General features: G+C 50.8%; 2 protein-coding genes across 3 annotated transcripts; both read left to right on the top strand.

The window, feature by feature from the left end:
• The first annotated feature begins 28 nt into the window (after positions 1–28).
• tox4b (TOX high mobility group box family member 4 b) lies at positions 29–6519 on the top strand. 2 transcript variants are annotated; one of them, XM_078105440.1, is made up of 9 exons: positions 29–156; positions 2108–2176; positions 2580–2867; positions 2980–3240; positions 3413–3727; positions 3817–3897; positions 4078–4716; positions 4819–4976; positions 5487–6519. In XM_078105440.1, exons 1-9 carry the CDS (start codon positions 151–153, stop codon positions 5542–5544), a joined length of 1875 nt encoding a protein of 624 aa, XP_077961566.1. In that variant the 5' UTR covers positions 29–150; the 3' UTR covers positions 5545–6519. The 2 variants fall into 2 exon arrangements, with proteins under 2 accessions (XP_077961566.1, XP_040035691.2); XM_040179757.2 differs by lacking the exon at positions 29–156 and adding an exon at positions 1147–1933.
• Positions 6520–6791: 272 nt separating this feature from the next.
• supt16h (SPT16 homolog, facilitates chromatin remodeling subunit) lies at positions 6792–16491 on the top strand. Its single transcript, XM_078105439.1, has 24 exons — positions 6792–7607; positions 8720–8812; positions 9010–9180; positions 9328–9480; positions 9572–9718; positions 9919–10070; positions 10298–10470; positions 10603–10693; positions 10791–10864; positions 10970–11082; positions 11169–11234; positions 12183–12281; positions 12662–12777; positions 13056–13209; positions 13295–13422; positions 13559–13821; positions 13926–14044; positions 14146–14384; positions 14472–14547; positions 14633–14802; positions 14908–15037; positions 15160–15286; positions 15378–15455; positions 15613–16491. The coding sequence occupies exons 1-24, from the start codon at positions 7542–7544 to the stop codon at positions 15744–15746; spliced, it is 3132 nt and encodes a 1043-aa protein (XP_077961565.1). The 5' UTR covers positions 6792–7541; the 3' UTR covers positions 15747–16491.
• Positions 16492–18230: the final 1739 nt, after the last annotated feature.

An 18230-nucleotide genomic window follows, 5' to 3' on the forward strand; every position in this document is an offset into this window, starting at 1 on the left:
TTTGTTTTTGCGTAATGACGTCACTTTCACTTGTACGTACAATCAGGAAGTCTGTGTCCTGTTGTGATATTTGAGGAAATCAATTCCGGGCGAAGTTCACTTGCAAAAGTGGGATAAAAACAAAACATATTTCAGATTTCGGGGGTAAGAATGGAGGTAAGAGTAGTCGGTACTAGTTCTGACTTAAATAAAATCAGCTTTGTCTTCATACGTGATGATCAATTCTAACACACGATTTTGAGGCTGGGAGAACATGTTTGATTTGCGAGGCAACATGTTTCATTTGCGTCACTTTAGCTTTACTTTAATCAGCTAATTCAATATCCTCTATTTGGCTCTTTAAAGATCGAGTCGAGTCAAGTCGTAACGGTCACTTTAATCTAAAATCATGGTCCTCCGTTTCAACCATCAAATAGAAGAAGGTAAAGTAAGACGTTAAAAGGTAGCATACATGTCAATACATTGATTAAAACTCTACAAAAATAGTTTGTTGCGGGAAATAATAGTGCGTTTAGACGCCATGTCAGATGGTTGTTAAAACTACAATAATCTATTGAAGCGAAATTAACTCATTTGTCGATTGATAAAAATCGGTAAACAGAATAACAGGCGGCTTCCTGTTGGCGCTATCAAAATAAAGTGAGGAATCATCAATGGGTGGTCATGCAGTGACCAACACATATTTGAGACATCCGTGGTGTGTTTTTTGCATTTCCCTTTAGCAGGGTTACCAGGGTAACAACTACACATAATACGGCCCAATATCAACATCTATATATGGTGCAATTGTTTCTATATATTAGTTTAATCCCATCATAGAAGATCTGGGTTTTTGGGCAAATAGTGATACTTCCAAGGTACATGGGAGTTAGAGGCTACTGTTGTGGAAATGAAAAACAGATACTGTACATTACACAAGATTATGGTGAGACTAAAAGTAGCTCAGCATTGTAACCAAATATTGAATCTTCAGTATTGAATGAATTGAATTGCACTTTATTGGAGAAATAATTTTAGCTCACAAAAATGTTTATACTGCCCCACATTTGTCTTGTGGCTAGTGTTATAGGGTATTTAAAAAAAGTTTGCCCCCTATTAAATAAATAGTACAATGGTTTCGATTAAAACAAAGACATGAAATTGTACTGTTTATTTTGTAACTCCCATCACTCAACATCCGGCGCCGACCCCCTTCTTCCCCTCGTTCTGTCCACGATCCGTGGTTCTGGATCGATTGAGCGGCCTGGCCCGAGCCGCCACCGAGCGACGCCGAGTCCGCTCTGCGTTCCTCCGCTGTCAGAAAACCCTGGAACCGCGACACTCGCGTGTCTTTTGTCCCCCCCACGAGCAGCTTAAGGACAACGTTCGCGAGTAAAACGCGGGCTGCGTCAGCCGCGCCCGCTACTATTGAATTTCCGACGTTTGAGGGGAACCGACGGACAAACCGGGGGAGGACGGAGAGGGAGGGACAGCTTTGCGTCCAAGCTAGCTAAAGCTAAACCGCGTTAGCACGGGCAGAGCGAGAACAGCCGGCCGACAGCCACGTCCCCTCCCCCGCCTCCCTCCTCGGCTAAGCGGCCGGCCGGCAGACGGGGGCTATTTTTGGCCCCCGTCGCTCGCGCACACATGCTCCCGTAGTGAGTCGAGCGCGTTAACCCGACATCTGGGCGAAAGCTGTCAACCGGTTTTGTTGCCATTCGCCTTTTTAACCCACGTGTTTTCAAATAAAGATCGGGAGGGGGAAACGAGATCGTTTGATTGCGCAACATCTCGTTGAATCCAGGGGGGGGTGCTCATAGTTAACTAATGAGGCCCGGCTGAAAAGATGGACCTGAATTTTTATTCGGACCTAACGGACGGAACCGGGCCGCACGACGGGGACCCGCAGTTCCTGGATCCGCAGTCGTTCAACGGATTTGACACTGACAGCAAGGTGACTCCGTCTTGTGAATGGGCCGCACGTCATCATCACACACGAACGGACACAGTGCGCGCTTATTCCGACGGACTAATGTGTGCCCTGAACGCACCTCCGCGTGCTCTCGTGTATGCGTATTGTTGCTTCTGACTGCATGTCAATAATCTCTTGTTCCATCTTGCGTTTCAGTTCCCCGGAGGCAGCGACAACTACCTGACCATCTCAGGGTCCGGCCACCCCTTCCTCTCCTCTTCAGAGGTAGGCCTCCACATCTGGACTCGCACAGCCGGTCCAGCATCCTTCTCTTGATACGTTTTTTTTATTATTTTTTTTATTAAATTTATCGCTGTCATGCGTAAGAGTCACAGAGCCAAAGGACAAATGACACCTGCCAGTTTCAGACCTGCGTGTCGCGCTCCATCATGTCCGTCATCGCCCTTGAAATGTCACTAAACGTGGATCCCTCACGTCAAAGTCCATCATTCAGGAATCCCATATTAAACATGTGTAGCTTTGTAATAGTATTGCTTATTCTCACACAAACGCTGAGGTGTTCGCTGAGGTGCTGAAGGTGTTACTCAGCGACGCCGCTGCCCTTTTTTTCCGAGTCTCTGAACACCAAAACACAGGTGACACGTGTGTGTGTGTGTGTGTCCCTCAGACCTTCCACACCCCCAGCCTCGGCGATGAGGAGTTCGAGATACCTCCCATCTCGTTGGATCCCGACTCGGCCCTCACCGCGTCGGACGTGGTGTCCCACTTCGGCGAGCTGTCGGAGGCGGGCCCCTCCAACACCGTGGTGGTGCCCGGCAACGGCGTGGTGGAAGGGGACGACCCGTCCTTCGCCTCCACCTTCGTCAACGCGCCCTCGCAGGGGCTGGAGCACCTGAGCCTGGGCGCCATCGCCCAGTCGGGGGGCGGCGCCCTGCTGGGCTCGTCGCTGGGAATGGTGAGGAGCGAGTCCGCCTGCCCGCGCGTCTCTGCCGCGGAGCGCCGGTTGAACCCGCTCACTCTGTCGTGCGCTCCCTCCTCCCTCCCTCCCCCCCCCCCCTCCTCTGCAGGATCTCGGCCACCCGATCGGCTCCCAGTTCAGCAGCTCGTCCCCGGTGACCATCGACGTCCCGCTGGGGGACATGAGCCAAGGCCTGCTGGGCTCCAGCCAGCTGACCACCATCGACCAGTCGGAGCTCAGCGCCCAGCTGGGCCTGGGCCTGGGGGGCGGAGGCATGCTGCAGCGGCCGGAGTCGCCCGACAACCCGCTGTCGGCCACGGCGTCGCCCACCAGCTCGCTGCAGGACGACGACATGGACGACTTCAGAAGGGTGAGTCTTTAAAATGTGCCACACGTCGTGCAGAGGAACTTTATATTTTGGAAACACAGTAATGACATGAAAAGAAAACTCCTCGTCCATTCACATCTTTCTTCCTGCTCGCAGTGTTTTTGTGTCAAATGAAATCTAGTGTTTGTTCACTCGTGCCGTCCCCTCCGATCAGAGCGTCCTGGTGGAGTCTCCGGTGTCCCTCGCCGTCTCCCCCAGCGTCATCTCCCTCGACCCCTCCCTCCCCGAGTCCCGTCTCGCCCCTGCCGCCGCCTCTCCGGCCGCGCGGCGGAGAGGCGCCGGCGGCGGACCGAAGAAGGGGAAGAAGGCGAAAGACCCCAACGAGCCCCAGAAGCCCGTGTCGGCCTACGCGCTGTTCTTCAGGGACACGCAGGCGGCCATTAAGGGACAGAACCCCAACGCCATGTTCGGAGAAGTGTCGAAGATAGTGGCGTCCATGTGGGACAGCCTGGGGGAGGAGCAGAAACAGGTGAGAGGAAACCCGCCGCTTTGAAACAACAGTGGTCGCCTGCCGAGCTTCAAAGCGTCCGAGCCGCAAATCCTCGTGTTTGTCTTCAGGTTTACAAGAGGAAAAACGAAGCGGCTAAGAAGGAGTACGTGAAGGCGCTGACCGAGTACAGAGCCGGACACAGTTCTCAGGTGAGCGGCGTGTAGGCGGGTCTTGACCTCCGATGTGGCCGTTTTCGAGGGAAGGTTTGTGATTGGATGGAAAAAGATTAGTAATTTTGGCGGATGAAGTAAAACGAATTAAAGTCTCTCTAAACAAAATCTACATCTCTTTAATAAACATCTTTATGTGTCCAACTGTCCTCGTTTTAGGTGCCCATCGAGGTCATGGACACCTCCCCTTCGCCTCCGTCGCCCCCACCTTCGGCGGCGGCCGCCGCCGCCATGGCCTCCGCCTTCGCCGCTCGCTCCACCAGGTCGCAGCAATACAACCCGGAGGAGAACACCATCACCAACATCTGCACCTCCAACATCATCCTGGACCTGCCGCAGGTCACCACGCGCTCGCGCACCGGCGCCACCAAACCCCAACCTCCGGCCCCCGCCCCGCCCAACCCGCCCACCGTCGCCAAGATCATCATCAAGCAGACGCAGCTGCCCTCCGGCGCCGTGACGGTCACGGCGATTAACGCCGCCACCTCGCCGCGCCAACCGCCGCCGCTGCAGCAGATGCAGGGCACCTCCCTCCCGCCGCGGCTGCAGCAGATGGTGCACGCCCAGGCCCCGCCCCCTCTCCAGGCCAAACCGCGGGGCGGAGGAGGAGGAGGCGGCGGCGCGGTCGCGGCTCCGCCGCCGCTGCAGATCAAGGTCGTCGCGGCGTCGCGGCAGAAGGATCCAAGAGCGGCGATCATCGTGACGTCGTCCGCCGAAGCGCCCGCCGCGTCGTCCGCCGTGGAGGTGGGGCAGGCGGGTGAGGTGGAGACCGGCGTGGAGGAGGTGGCCGAGGAAGGGGTAAGCTCAGGCATGAACTCACCCGGCCGTGGAGGCGAATGCGTGCCTCCTGCAGAGGGCGGTTTCGATCGGCGAAATTTAAATCCACGTCTTGTCTCCCAGATGGAGGTTGAGGTGAACGTCGCCGCCGTCCCGAGCGCGACTCCCGCCGCCGCCAGCCGCAACATCTGCGTGCGCGCCGGCTGCACGAGGCCGGCGGTGGAGAGCCAGGACTGGGACATGGAGTACTGCAGCAACGAGTGTGTCGCCACACACTGCAGGTGTGTGCGCGTCACAGCGGGGGGGCTTTTCTCAGTTGAGATTTAATACTTATCAGTCTTTTGGCTAATTATTTTATAGATTAATCATTTTAGATCCTTAAATTGCCTAAATTAAATTATTTTACTTTTTTTTTTACATTTTCTTATCTTCAAATTATCTCATTAAATTATCTAACCTTAAGAAAATATAATTTAAAGCAGGAAAACACTCAGTAGTTATTCAGTAAAATGAAAAAGGTCATAGGGTCTAAACAACTGAATGACTGACACAGTGACATTGAAGTGGAATAACCTGTATACAGACATTTAGACCCGTGGATACAGTTAGAATCAGCTGGAACACTATTCCCGATGTTGAGTGAAGACATTGTATCCTGATCAAAACAAGAATAAGAATCAACGTGAACACTGAGGCGCCTGTAAATGTTCTCTCAATCATCAAGTACATCCAAGCATTTTACTTTAGTACGATTAAAAAATAATCATCTTTTTACGCCGTCTCCTCCACAGAGACGTGTTCATGGCGTGGTGCGCCATCCGAGGGCAGAACTCCACCACCGTCACATAAGGGCGGAGGAGTGAGCGGCACGCGGCGGCCTGTTTCCAGGAAGGTCGCAGCAAAGTACTTGAAAATCACTCAAGGAGGTTTTTCCTCTGATCGAGACACAAACGACTCTCCGGCAGGAAAGAAAATAACGCCAACTTCTGAATTACCCGGTTGTGCTGCGACGGCGGGGAGACGGCTCACACAGAGGAAAGACGGATGAATAATAACTGAGAAAAAAGGAGCCAGAAGAAACTTCCAATCGGCCTTCTGTTGTGAATCTGGGCTTGATCAAAAAGAACATTTTATACGGACTTCTGGTGTTTTTGATTGTTTTGTGCAGGCGGGGGAATCATCCATGTTGTTGTTTTTTTGTTTTTTTTTATCATTAATTTCAAAATAATTCCACTTAAGTGTTCGCTCTTCCCTTTACCGTCACATGGAGGATCGGTCCATCATGAGATCTGTGAACCTTAAATGTTCTTCCTTAACGTGGATCGGAAAGGGTGTCCGTGGCTACTCTGAAGATTTAACGAACAAATGAGCGACTTCTGGGAAAAGCACAAACCATCGCAAAGCTGCTCCGGAAAGTCAAACTAAGAGGTGAAATGTACCTTGTAAACAGGTGCTACGGTTCAGGTGAATAAGCGCTTTTTAAATATGTGGTGCATATTTTCTCTCACGAGGATTACTGGTGGTTAAACATTGTGAAAGTATTGGAATGAAATAAACACACCAGCTTTGACGACACTACTCTTAGCGGGGAAAAGATTAATATACGGAAAGCTTTACTTTTTATCACAGCTGTTTAAATTATGTTTTATTTAAGGTCTGTTGCAAAATAAAGAAAGAATGAATGGCTGCTTCCAATAATAAAACAAGATCTCAAGTCAGTTGAAATATTACAGGGAACTGGTCTGGTTTTAAAGATATCCTGGAAATGTTTAATAGTGAAATACAATGTATATATGCATAATAATACATTGGAGATGCACATTTGGATTCTAGCTGGAGTGGTTTATTTGATTTTTTTAATTGGGGGATATTAAGGAGCAGAAATGGATATAAAATAGACACGTCTTTTAATTTCATCTAAACTGAATGCAAAAAAAAGTATACTATTTACTTTTCAATTGAAACCTTTTTTCTGTAATTAATGTGGAATTTGTTAAGATTAGAAATATGCAGTTGAGGATATGATCAGAGTAAAATATTAATAAAATAAAACGTTTAGTGGAAAGTGTTTTCCCAAAAAAACTGAAAATAGTTGCTGCACGCGTGGGACCTAAACGCTGCGGTTTATATCGCGAGATTAACGTCAACAGAAGAGTTTGATGACGATGGCGGGAAAAAACCCATCATGGCGGGAAAAAGCAGCGTGGTCAACACAAGGTAGGGGGCGCTGCTGCTGCTGCACACAACGTCCAACTGCTTCACCAAACCATCGAATTGCATCAACAAAGTAGCAAAAACAGCAAAACGACAACTGACTGAAAGTCTAAAGTCTTTGTGTATCTCGCTTTTCCTCCATGTTGTTTCCTTTGAATCGCACCAGGAGCTTGAGCTAGGCGCCATTGTTTTACATGCCGCTGGTTAATTGCAAAAGCTGCTATGTGGACACTCGGAGGGGGGGAGGGAGAGGCAAAGGAAGCACCGGAGAAAGGAAAGGAGGAGGGACCGAGGACTTAATTATAACCGATTGGCGTGTGCGTGCGAGCGTGGCTCAAAGCCAAAATTACATTACATTTGAATTATTGATCTTATTTTTAACCGAGAGGCCTGCTTAAGTTCAGATCCTCTTTTCCTCCGTGACTCCCTGCATCGTTACTCAAGGCCTCCGTGGTGATATCTGAGGCGGGCTGCCGGCGGTGTGTGGACCTCGCCAGGCGTGGAAGGAAAGTGCGTTATTGTTAGTTGACGCTCATCATCATCATCACCACCCTCCTCCTCCTCCTCCTCATCCTCTTCCGGCCTGCTGAGAAGCGAAGCCGGGAGCTGGAGTTTGCCACGGAGGACTCACCATGGCGGTAAACCTGGATAAGGAAGCCTACTACCGACGGATCAAGAGATTTTACGGCAACTGGAAGGTAAGAAACGGGCCGGTCGAAGCTCGACACGCGGCTATTCGTCCGCTGCGGTTGACCGTAACGCGGGGAAAGTGGTCCGGCGGAACACAACGTTACCGACGGCTAAGTTAGCCGCGTTTTATTTAGGGGGGAGGGGGGGGAGCGAGTTGACCCGTTGTCTGTTGCGGCTTTTAACGTTTCCCTGCCGGCCTCCCCGGCAGCCAGGGCCGCAGTTAGCACGGTTGTACCCGCTTTGCCTGCGCCTGCCAGCGGTCCCCTCGCCGGTGTCCCACCACGACGCGCGAGCTAACTCACGTTAGCACACCCTCCTTCCCACCACGTTAGCTGGCGTGCTAGCTAGCTAGCTAGCTAGTAAGTTGGCCACCGAGCTAACTTACCGGCCGAGCAGCCTAAATAAATGCGCTGTGCGCACCGGCGCGTCGCGGGGGGGCGACGCGCGCCTCGCAGCCGCGCGTGACGCTCGTCCGCCGGGCGCCTGGACGTTGTGTTGCATGTCGGTTTTGCCTTCCTGACGTTAGCCACACGCTAACGTTAGCTGGCTAGTTAGCGCGAGTAACGCCATCGTCTCGGTGACATGTGCAGGATGCCTGCAGCCTCTGGAAAGGACTTTCTTTCAATTCCTACATGCTTATAACTGTGTAACGGAACATTGCGGGTTGTTCTCAAGGTACTGGACTCAATGTAACGTGTTTTGGTTCAGCTTCCACTCGGTTATTGCAGCCCAATTATGCAAATAGCTCCATTAAGGGACGCTTTGTTTGCATTGTAAGTTATTTAAACATTTAACAGCAGCTTCCTGGGGCTGTAAGTCCCACCCCGGTGTGCTGCCACACACACAGCGACGTATCGTCAGGTGCTGAGGTTGCTGATCGAGTCCCGTCTGTAAGAAATCTACTTTCCAGTGATGCTAACATAGCTAGCCACCTGGCTGCACTCTGCAGGGAGACCCATGTAACAACTGAAACCGGCACTCTTTGTCTACCAGAGATAAATCCCCCGGGTGGAAATAGGAACCCCGCCGGTATCCTCTTCAATATACATTTGCTCCTCCTCATGCATAACATTAAATAATGTATGCTTGTATTCCTTTTTTCTTTTTCTTTTTTCTACAGAAAGGAGACGATGAGTTTGGCAAAGTTGACGCCATCGTGGTGTCTGTGGGAGTGGACGAGGAAATCGTGTACGCCAAATCCACGGCCATACAGGTAAGATCACACTGGAGGGGTCCTGGAAAGATGCTGATGCGTTTGCAGGGCTCGATAGCGATCGCTGTCAATGGCGGCAATGTTACCGATGCTGCGTATCGGTTTATCGATGCTCTTATGATGAGATCACATTATGCTGACATTATCTTGTGGAAGCTGCACAGTGACTGGCTGGTTTCCTCCGTCTCCCCCCTCAGACGTGGCTGTTTGGCTACGAGTTGACGGACACCATCATGGTCTTTTGCGACACCAAAATCATTTTCCTCGCCAGCAAGAAGAAGGTGGATTTCCTCAAACAGGTTGCTATAACTAAGGGCAACGAGAACGCCAACGGTGTGCCGCCCATCACTCTGCTCACCAGAGAAAAGGTAACCCGTGTAAAGACTCGGAGGTAATGGCCGAATACGCACTCGCTCTCCTTCGTACAACATCTGCACGTTGCTTTTAAAGACACAAGGCTGTGATTTGCGGAACTGTGGTTTTGAGATTCTTACTTTGCCATTTGGGTCTCTCAGAATGAAAGCAACAAGGCCAACTTCGACAAGATGATCGAGGCGATCAGAGGCAGCAAGCAGGGCAAGACTGTGGGGTTCTTCAGCAAAGACAAGTTCCCCGGAGACTACATGAAGAGCTGGAACGACACCATCACCGCCGAGGGGCTGGAGAAGGTATGACGCCGTCCAAATCGCCCCTGGGAGTTGCGGTTTTGCGTCTTGTTTCTTGAGCTTGCTTGTTGACCCTCCTCCCCCCGACGTGCAGGTTGACATCAGCGCTGTGGTCGCCTACACGATGGCGGTGAAGGAAGACGGCGAGCTGGCGCTGATGAAGAAGGCCGCGGCCATCACCAGCGAGGTTTACTCCAAGTTCTTCAAGGAGCGCGTCATGGAGATAGTGGATGCAGATGAGGTGAGGAGGAGGAGGAGGAACGAGGGTCTCAGTTGGACAAATGTATTTATTTTTGGGGCGGGGGTCAAGTTTCGCTGGACTAATTTCAGGAGGGACCCGTAGTTCCAGCTGTGTTTATTTAAAAAAAAAGGATGTGTTTGATGTTCAGTAAAGATAAAGCATAACTCCCGTCTGGACCCCCCCCCCCAACCCTAAAACAGAAAGTGCGCCACAGTAAACTGGCCGAGTCGGTGGAGAAGGCCATCGAGGAGAAGAAGTACCTGGGGGGTGCAGATCCTTCCACGGTGGAGATGTGTTACCCCCCCATCATCCAGAGCGGCGGGAACTACAGCCTCAAGTTCAGCGTAGTCAGGTAGGTCGCTTCACCGGAGCTCACCATGTTCTTAAAAGCTGTCTGTGGTTAAATCACTTTCTAATATGTAGGTTCATAAATATGCAGCCAATCACTCTTTTCACTATCTATTAATCTGCTGATTATCTTAAGTTATTCTTATTATCAGATAATGGTGGAAAAGTGGAGAAAAATATTCAGCGTGTAGTCAAATTTAGAAAAAGAGGAATCCTCCTTTTCTCCTCCAGCGACAAGAACCACATGCACTTCGGTGCCATCACGTGCGCTATGGGGATCCGCTACAAGTCGTACTGCTCCAACCTGGTGCGCACCCTCATGGTGGACCCCCCCCAGGAGATGCAGGACAACTACAACTTCCTGCTGCAGGTGGAAGAGGAGCTGCTGAAACATCTCAAACACGGTGGGTTCAGGAGCGTGCTGGGAGTGTGGGACGTTTGGGCACCAACACTTATCGGTTGGATATAACTTAATACTACTAAACTAAATATATATGTGTGTTTTTTGATGTTTCATGAAATTTTCTTGTTTGCAGGTGTGAAAATCAGCGACGCCTACAACGCCGTTCAGGATTACGTGAAGAAGGAGAAGTCGGACCTCGTATCAAAGCTGACCAAAAACCTCGGGTAGATGCACACATTTGCTTTTTCTTCTTCTTCATCTCCTCACGCACGTTTATGCACCCGTCTCATCTTTTTGTGTTTCTTTTCTTATTCCGTGCAGCTTTGCAATGGGGATTGAGTTCAGGGAAGGATCCTTGGTGTTGAACGTTAAAAACCAGTACAAACTTAAAAAAGGTGAGTTTGGCACATTCCGACGCGCTTTGATGTGAGTGACAGCGTGTCACAATCACCATAAAATGCAACTACAGCAGCTCCCTTAGCAGCTCGTGTCTCCTGCAGGCATGGTGCTGAGTATCAGTTTGGGTTTCGCCGACCTCGTGAATAAAGACGCCAAGAAAGACGAGCAGAAGAAGTACGCCTTGTTCATCGGCGACACAATACAGATCAATGAGGTGAGACCGGCTTCCCCCGCCGCGCGGGACCTCCTTACCAGCGACGAGTCACAGAAATTTAATTTAGGGATTGTTTTCTGCTGCAGGAAGAGGCTGCTACGATACTCACGCCTGTGAAGAAAAAGATCAAAAACGTGGGGATCTTCCTGAAGGTACGATTCTCCGCTTTCCTTTTGCACAAACAAAGTGTAAACAGCAGAAACAAGTTCATGCTGAGCGTCGCCTGATGTGTACGATGCATCACGTTGTGTTTTTCAAGCGGTTTTAAAGTTATTGTGGGTTCATGATTTCAACAATATCTACATTCCATTTACAAGTTGTTACTCATTTAAAGCGTTGTTGTTGTATTCGTTAGTGTCTCCTCAAGCTGGTTGTTGCGTACAAACGCCACAAGATGGCAGCGGTTTAAAGCAGTGATTCTCAACTGGTCGTGGACCCGTTTTTAATGGGTCGCGACCCGGGCCTTTGCCCTGGAAAATAAAAATTTTAATTAAAAAAAAAATTCATCCTGTGCCTTTTTATTTTGTAGGGACTTTTTTAATGCAGCGGAGTGTCGTTTTATTTGCCGGCTCGTCCGTCCATGTTTTTTTAGCAGCGTGTGCCAGGTTTAATTTGTTTTCAATTTGTGCAAAAGCTGCTCCTCAAGACATAGTGTTTGTCATATCAGTTAAAGTTGGTCATTTGAGTCTTTTTTCCACTTTTTTGTTTGTGCATGAAAGCTGTTGAGTTTGTTTGAAATGGCTGAAGATTCTTAATTATTATGTGTGTTTTAATACCTCGTGGCCTTAAGATACACTTTGGGGTTTTTAGCTAATTGACTGTAAAAGAGAATAGTTCTCAGAATAGTTTTTTCATTTAAACTTGTTTTTGTGTTGGCAGACGTATTCTGTCTCCGGTTCAAACTGCACCATATTTTCATTGAATAAATTCGAAAAGTTAATGTTTCTCGATTTGGGTCGCGGCTTGTCATTAAGGGGTGGTGGGGGGTCCCGGAGCCGGACCAGCTGAGAACCACCGCTTTAAAGCCATCGTGTGGCGGCTGTGCAGTTCACTCAGTTTCCTTCAGTAACCCTTTTTATAATGTCTCCTTCGCTCCTCAGAACGACGACGAGGACGACGAGGAGGAGGACGGGGACGACGCGGAGGAGCTGCTGGGGAAGGGCGCTCGCAGCGCCGCGCTGCTCGCAGACAGAACCAGAGTAAGTGTTCAGGGCCTCTGAGGTTGGATATGCGTTTTGCTTTTTGTTTATTTGGCACTTTGAGCGTGTTGGTAACTAAGAGTGTGAATGTTTTTGTGCTCTACCAGCTACTCGGGAAGGTAAGTATTCAAAGCTTCTTCTCAAGTCCCATCGGCTTCAGTTGTAAGAATCCGCTTACCGATCGGGAGAAAGTTATCGTCCTTTTTCTTTTTGTGTGCGATTTTTATTTTTTTCTGACCATCCAAAGCCGTGCAACACATGTCCGCATTCTGCATGTGTGGTTTTTCTCCCCCTCCATCCTCTTCTATATATATTTATAAGTCAATCCTGGAGTCTTTTTCTGTGCGCGACGGCTCATTTGTGTCCGTTCTCCACCTCAGAACGAGCTGACGGCGGAGGAGAAGAGGCGGGCCCACCAGAAGGAGTTGGCCAATCATTTGAACGAAGAGGCCAAGCGCCGGCTGACGGAGCGGCAAGGAGAGCAGCAGATTCAGAAGTGAGTGAATTCATCCCGCTTTGAATTCCTTTTAATTCATGTATGTATATATTATTAGTTGCCTCTAAAATATGAAGGTGTATCCAACCGATTAGTGTGAGTGTTGGTACCCAAACGTCCCACGCTGCCAGCATGCTCCTGAACCCAACGTGTTTGAGATGTTTCAGCTAAAGTCGTATAGATGTTTTTGGCTTGATATGTTTTTATGAGCTCTCTGGACTCGTATGAATCATAAAGCTTATTTATTGTGTTGAATTCGTCTGTTTTATCGCCTCCAGGGCCAGAAAATCCAACGTGTCCTATAAGAACGTGTCTCAGATGCCGAGAGAAAAGGACATCCGAGAAATGAAGATCTTCATTGATAAGAAGTACGAGACGGTCGTCATGCCCGTGTTTGGCATCGCCACGCCGTTCCACATCGCCACCATCAAGGTAACGCCGGCGCTTCCTTCCCCGCCCCCCCCACCCGGTCGCCCGGTCCCCTTTTCACATCGGTTCCTTCTGCCGTTGTTTCTAGAACATCAGTATGTCTGTAGAGGGAGACTACACCTACCTGAGGATCAACTTCTACGTGCCGGGCAGCTCTCTGGGGCGGCAGGAGGGCAACATCTTCCCCAACCCCGACGCCACGTTCGTCAAAGAAATGTGAGTCCAAGTGATGGAAGAATGTCTGCGTCCCGTCTTTTGGTCAATGACTTGTTTGACGGAAGTCCAGATTTCTGAATGATCCGATTGTCGACGAGCGTTTTTAAGTGTGAATCACGTTTCCGTCTCCGCCCAGCACGTACCGGGCGTCCAACCTCAAGACCCCCGGCGACCCGTCGGTGCCCTCCACCAACCTGCAGAACGCCTTCCGCATCATCAAGGAGGTGCAGAAGCGCTACAAGACGCGGGAGGCGGAGGAGAAGGAGAAGGAGGGCATCGTCAAGCAGGACTCGCTGGTCATCAACCTCAACCGCAGCAACCCGAAGCTCAAGGACCTCTACATCCGGCCCAACATCGCCCAGAAGAGGATGCAGGGCTCCCTGGAGGCGCACACCAACGGTGGGACGCAGCGCCTCTCGGGGGGGGGGGGGGGAGTGATGCTCAGAGTTCCACACAGTTTTCATTGGAACCTCCCTCTCCTCCTCCCCCTCCCCCCCCAACAGGTTTCCGCTTCACGTCGGTCCGCGGCGATAAGGTGGACATCCTCTACAACAACATCAAACACGCCATCTTCCAGCCGTGTGACGGCGAGATGATCATCGTGCTCCACTTCCACCTCAAGGTAGCTGGCGACGTTTCCTTGTGGAAGAGCGGTTGCGTATCGTCCACGCGGTGCAGTCCGGCTTTCAGGAGTTTTTACTTTGCCTCGTTGTCGTCTCCCAGAACGCCATCATGTTCGGCAAGCGGCGCCACACGGACGTCCAGTTCTACACGGAGGTCGGGGAGATCACCACCGACCTGGGCAAGCACCAGCACATGCACGACCGCGACGACCTGTACGCCGAGCAGATGGAGCGGGAGATGAGGCACAAGCTCAAGTCGGCCTTCAAGAACTTCATCGAGAAGGTGGAGACGCTGACCAAAGAGCAGCTGGAGTTCGAGGTTCCCTTCAGAGACCTCGGGTGAGTGGGTCGAGGCCGGACGCGCCGCTGTAACGACGGGTCGAGGTGGAAGCGGTGCGATAAGCAGGCGGTCTCGATTGTTTGCAGGTTCCAGGGCGCCCCCTACAGGAGCACCTGCCTGCTGCAGCCCACCTCCGGCTCGCTGGTCAACACCACGGAATGGGTGAGCGAGCGCGGCGGCACCTCCCCACTGTTGCAGTACGAAAGATCTCCCTTTTATTTGTGTCCTTTTTGTTTTTGGCGCCCAGCCGCCGTTCGTGGTGACGCTGGACGAGGTGGAGCTGGTCCACTTTGAGCGCGTGCAGTTCCACCTGAAGAACTTCGACGTGGTCATCGTCTACAAGGACTACAACAAGAAGGTCACCATGATCAACGCCGTGCCCGTCAACTCCCTGGACCCCATCAAGGAGTGGCTCAAGTGCGTTTTAGCATCCGACCTTGTGTTTAATGGTCACCTGCGTCTCCTCGACTGTGCGTTCAACTCTCCTCCGCCTCCTCCCCCCCCCCCCCCCCCCCCTTTCAGCTCGTGCGACATCAAGTACACGGAGGGCGTCCAGTCCCTCAACTGGACCAAGATCATGAAGACCATCGTCGATGACCCGGAGGGCTTCTTCGAGCAGGGGGGCTGGTCCTTCTTGGACCCGGAGAGCGAGGTGCGTTCAGCAGGGGTTTGTGCCGTGGAGGCGGCGGGCGCCGTTACTCGTTTCATTACTTCCTGCGTGACCCGTCGGTGATGTGTGTGTGTGTGTGTGTCGGCTTCTCCTCTTCCTCTCAGGGGAGCGGTGCGGAGGAAGACTCCGAGTCGGAAATGGAGGACGAAACCTTCAACCCGTCTGCAGACGAAGAGGAGCAGGAGGAGGAAGACAGTGACGAGGACTACGACTCGGACACGGAGGACTCGAGTGAGATTCTCTTGTTTGGTCACTGAGCTTAAAGACGTCACGTGTTCATGGATCACGGGGGCTGATTTCACTCCCCTGCGTTGTCGCTCAGATTACAGCGGCGAGTCGGAGGGCAGCGAGGAGGAGAGCGGCAAAGACTGGGACGAGCTGGAGGAGGAGGCCAGGAGAGGTTTGTCATGAGAACCACTCAAAGATTTGTAATCACTTTCCTGTCTCCTGAGCAAAGAAGGATTTAATTCTACTTATTTGTAGACGCGTCTCCTTAACCCCCCCAGTGGGAAATGGGTGTCTTATTGTTGGACGTGTTTTCTTTCCTCCTCTTCTAGCTGACAGAGAGAGCCAGTACGTGGAGGACGACACCACCGCCGCCCCCGCCGCCAACAACAGCAACAACAAGAAGAGGAAGGTCCGACCTTCGGCCCCCAGCAGCGCCCCCAGCAAGAAGAAGAGGCGGTCCTAAACTGTCACACACACACACACACGTACTGCCAAACCTAGTCGACCCCTCCCTCGACCCCAACTGGCTCTTGTGACTCGTACACTGAAGACAAACTGCCCCCATGTGTACATAGACGTAGACCCCCCCCCACACACACACACACACACACACACACACACACACACACACATCTTGTCAGCCAGTGAGGTGTCATGTTGAAAAAGAAAGAACCAGCCGGACACACACACACTCTCTCCATTCATTAGCTTGCCCCTCCACCCCCCTTCACTTGTTTTTTTGTTTTTTGCTTCTCCATCCATCAATCCATCAGGGTGTGTGTGTGTGTGTGTGTGTGTGTGTGTGTGTGTGTGTGCACACGCATGTTCAAATGGGGTTTTATTGCAAACATTTTTTTTTTTTTGTCCTTTTTTGAGACCGATTAGTTTCTGATGAAGAAAAGACTTAAAATATCCTGTTTTTGTATAAAAACTGAGACTCTACACCTCCGTTGTCTTTGTTTCACTTCCCCGCGTCTTTTCCTTCGTGTTTGTTCCGTTGTAATAAGATTGAACATATTCTTTTATTGATTGGGGGCCGATAGTTTTTTTTTTTTTTTTTTGTAATGGTTTGTAAACCTTCGCGCAGACACACACGTCTCCCTCACACTCGTCCTCGGATCTTTTTGTTAATTTTGAGTAGGTTTGTTGTACTGTTGATTCTGAAAATCTTGTTTTTGTAATAAAATTAAAAGGAACTTTGTTTTGAATGTTTTGTTTTCCTCCTGAGAGCTGCAGCATTGTGTTACTTTAAAATATTTTAAGTGTGTTAACACTCTGAAGCTTTACCCGAATGTCTGTATATTATTTCTTTGCTTAACTGAGTTTTTTATTTCTTCATTAATGCAGTAAACACGGCAGTGTGTCTGATTCAAATGAGATTTGACCCTCACTGGCATCTGAACATTTAAAGCTGTTCATAACTCGGTGAAAATAATTTGTCCATATATGGACGCGTCGGGGCGCGGGGGCAGCAGCTCCAGCAGTGGTCTCCAAACGTCCCTTTTCCGGGTCACATCTGCCAGCTCTGACTGGGGGATCCCAAGGCGTTCCCAGGACAGTGCAGAGAACTAATCTCTCCACCTAGTCCTGGGTCTTCCCCCGTGGCCTCTTTCCAGCTGGTCGTGCCTGGAACACCTTCCTAGGGAGGCGCCCAGGGGGCGTCCTCACCAGATGCCCAAACCACCTCAACTGGCTCCTTTCGACGCAAAGGAGCAGCGTCTCTGCTCCGAGCTCCTCGCGAATGGCTGAGCTTCTCATCCTATCTCTAAGGGTGACGCCAGCCACTCTCCTGAGGAAACTCATTTCGGCCGCTTGTACCCGTAACCTAGTTCTTTCGGTCATGACCGATCCTTCATGACCATAGGTGAGGGTAGGAACGAAGATTGACTGGTAGATCGAGAGCTTTGCCTTCCGGCTCAGCTCTCTTCGTCACAACGATGCGGTAAAGCGAGTTTAATACCGCCCCCGCTGCTCCGACCAAATTCACACTCCATCTTCCCCTAACTCGTGAACAAGACCCCGAGGTACTTGAACTCCTTCACTTTGGGGTAAGGACACATTCCCTACCTGGAGTAGGCAATCCATCGATTTCCTGCTGAGAACCATGGCCTCAGATTTAGAGGTGCTGATCCGACCGCTTCACACTCAACTGCGAAAGCTCCAGTGAGAGTTGGAGGTCACAGACGGAAGATGCCATCAGGGCCACATCTGCAAAAAGCAGCGTTGAGATCCGCAGCCCCCCGACTACGCCTCGATATCCTGTCCATGAAAACCACAAACAAGATTGGTTACAAGGCGCAGCCCTGGCGAAAGCCAACCCCCACCTGAAACTCCTTTGACTTACGGCCGAGCACCCGAACACAGCTCTCGCTTTGGGCGTACAAGGATTGGATGGCCCCAAGCAAGGACCCCTTACACCCGCAGCACCCACCACAGTTTCTCTCGGGGGACCCGGTCATACGCCTTCTCCAAGTCAAACACATGTAGACTGGATGAGCATACTCCCAAGCCCCCTCCATGATCCTGGAAACAGTAAAGAGCTGGTCCGTTGTTCCACGACCAGGACGAAAACCGCATTGTTTCTCTTCAATCTTTGGTTCGACTATCGGCCGAACCCTCCTTTCCAGCAACTTGGAGTAGACTTTACCCGGGAGGCTGAGTAGTGTGATACCCCTGTAATTGGCACACACTCTGGTCCCCCTTTTTGAAGAGTGGTACCACCACCCCAGTCTGCCACTCTTTTGGCACTGTCCCAGACTTCCACGCAATGTTAAAGAGGCGTTTCATCCAAGACAGATGCTTTTAGCATCTCCGGACAATCCCTGGGGCTTTGCCACTGCGGAGTTGTTTGACTATCTTAGTGACCTCCACCAGGCAAATTGACGATGATCCCTCCTCGGCCTTCAGCGCCGCCTGTACCAAAGATGGCGTAGTAGTTGGATTCAGG

The sequence above is a fragment of the Gasterosteus aculeatus genome, chromosome 7 (genome assembly GCF_964276395.1).
Source record: "Gasterosteus aculeatus chromosome 7, fGasAcu3.hap1.1, whole genome shotgun sequence".
In the NCBI taxonomy this organism is placed as follows: Eukaryota; Metazoa; Chordata; class Actinopteri; order Perciformes; family Gasterosteidae; genus Gasterosteus; species Gasterosteus aculeatus.

Coding starts and splice junctions, on each gene's coding strand:
- tox4b (XM_040179757.2), top strand. CDS start 1,826: ATGGACCTGAATTTTTATTCGGACCTAACGGACGGAACCGGGCCGCAC. Junction 3,898..4,077: donor GAGCCGGACACAGTTCTCAG/GTGAGCGGCGTG, acceptor TCCTCGTTTTAG/GTGCCCATCGAGGTCATGGA. Junction 4,717..4,818: donor AGGAGGTGGCCGAGGAAGGG/GTAAGCTCAGGC, acceptor CTTGTCTCCCAG/ATGGAGGTTGAGGTGAACGT.
- supt16h (XM_078105439.1), top strand. CDS start 7,542: ATGGCGGTAAACCTGGATAAGGAAGCCTACTACCGACGGATCAAGAGA. Junction 9,481..9,571: donor CCGCCGAGGGGCTGGAGAAG/GTATGACGCCGT, acceptor CCCGACGTGCAG/GTTGACATCAGCGCTGTGGT. Junction 14,548..14,632: donor TGGTCAACACCACGGAATGG/GTGAGCGAGCGC, acceptor TTTGGCGCCCAG/CCGCCGTTCGTGGTGACGCT.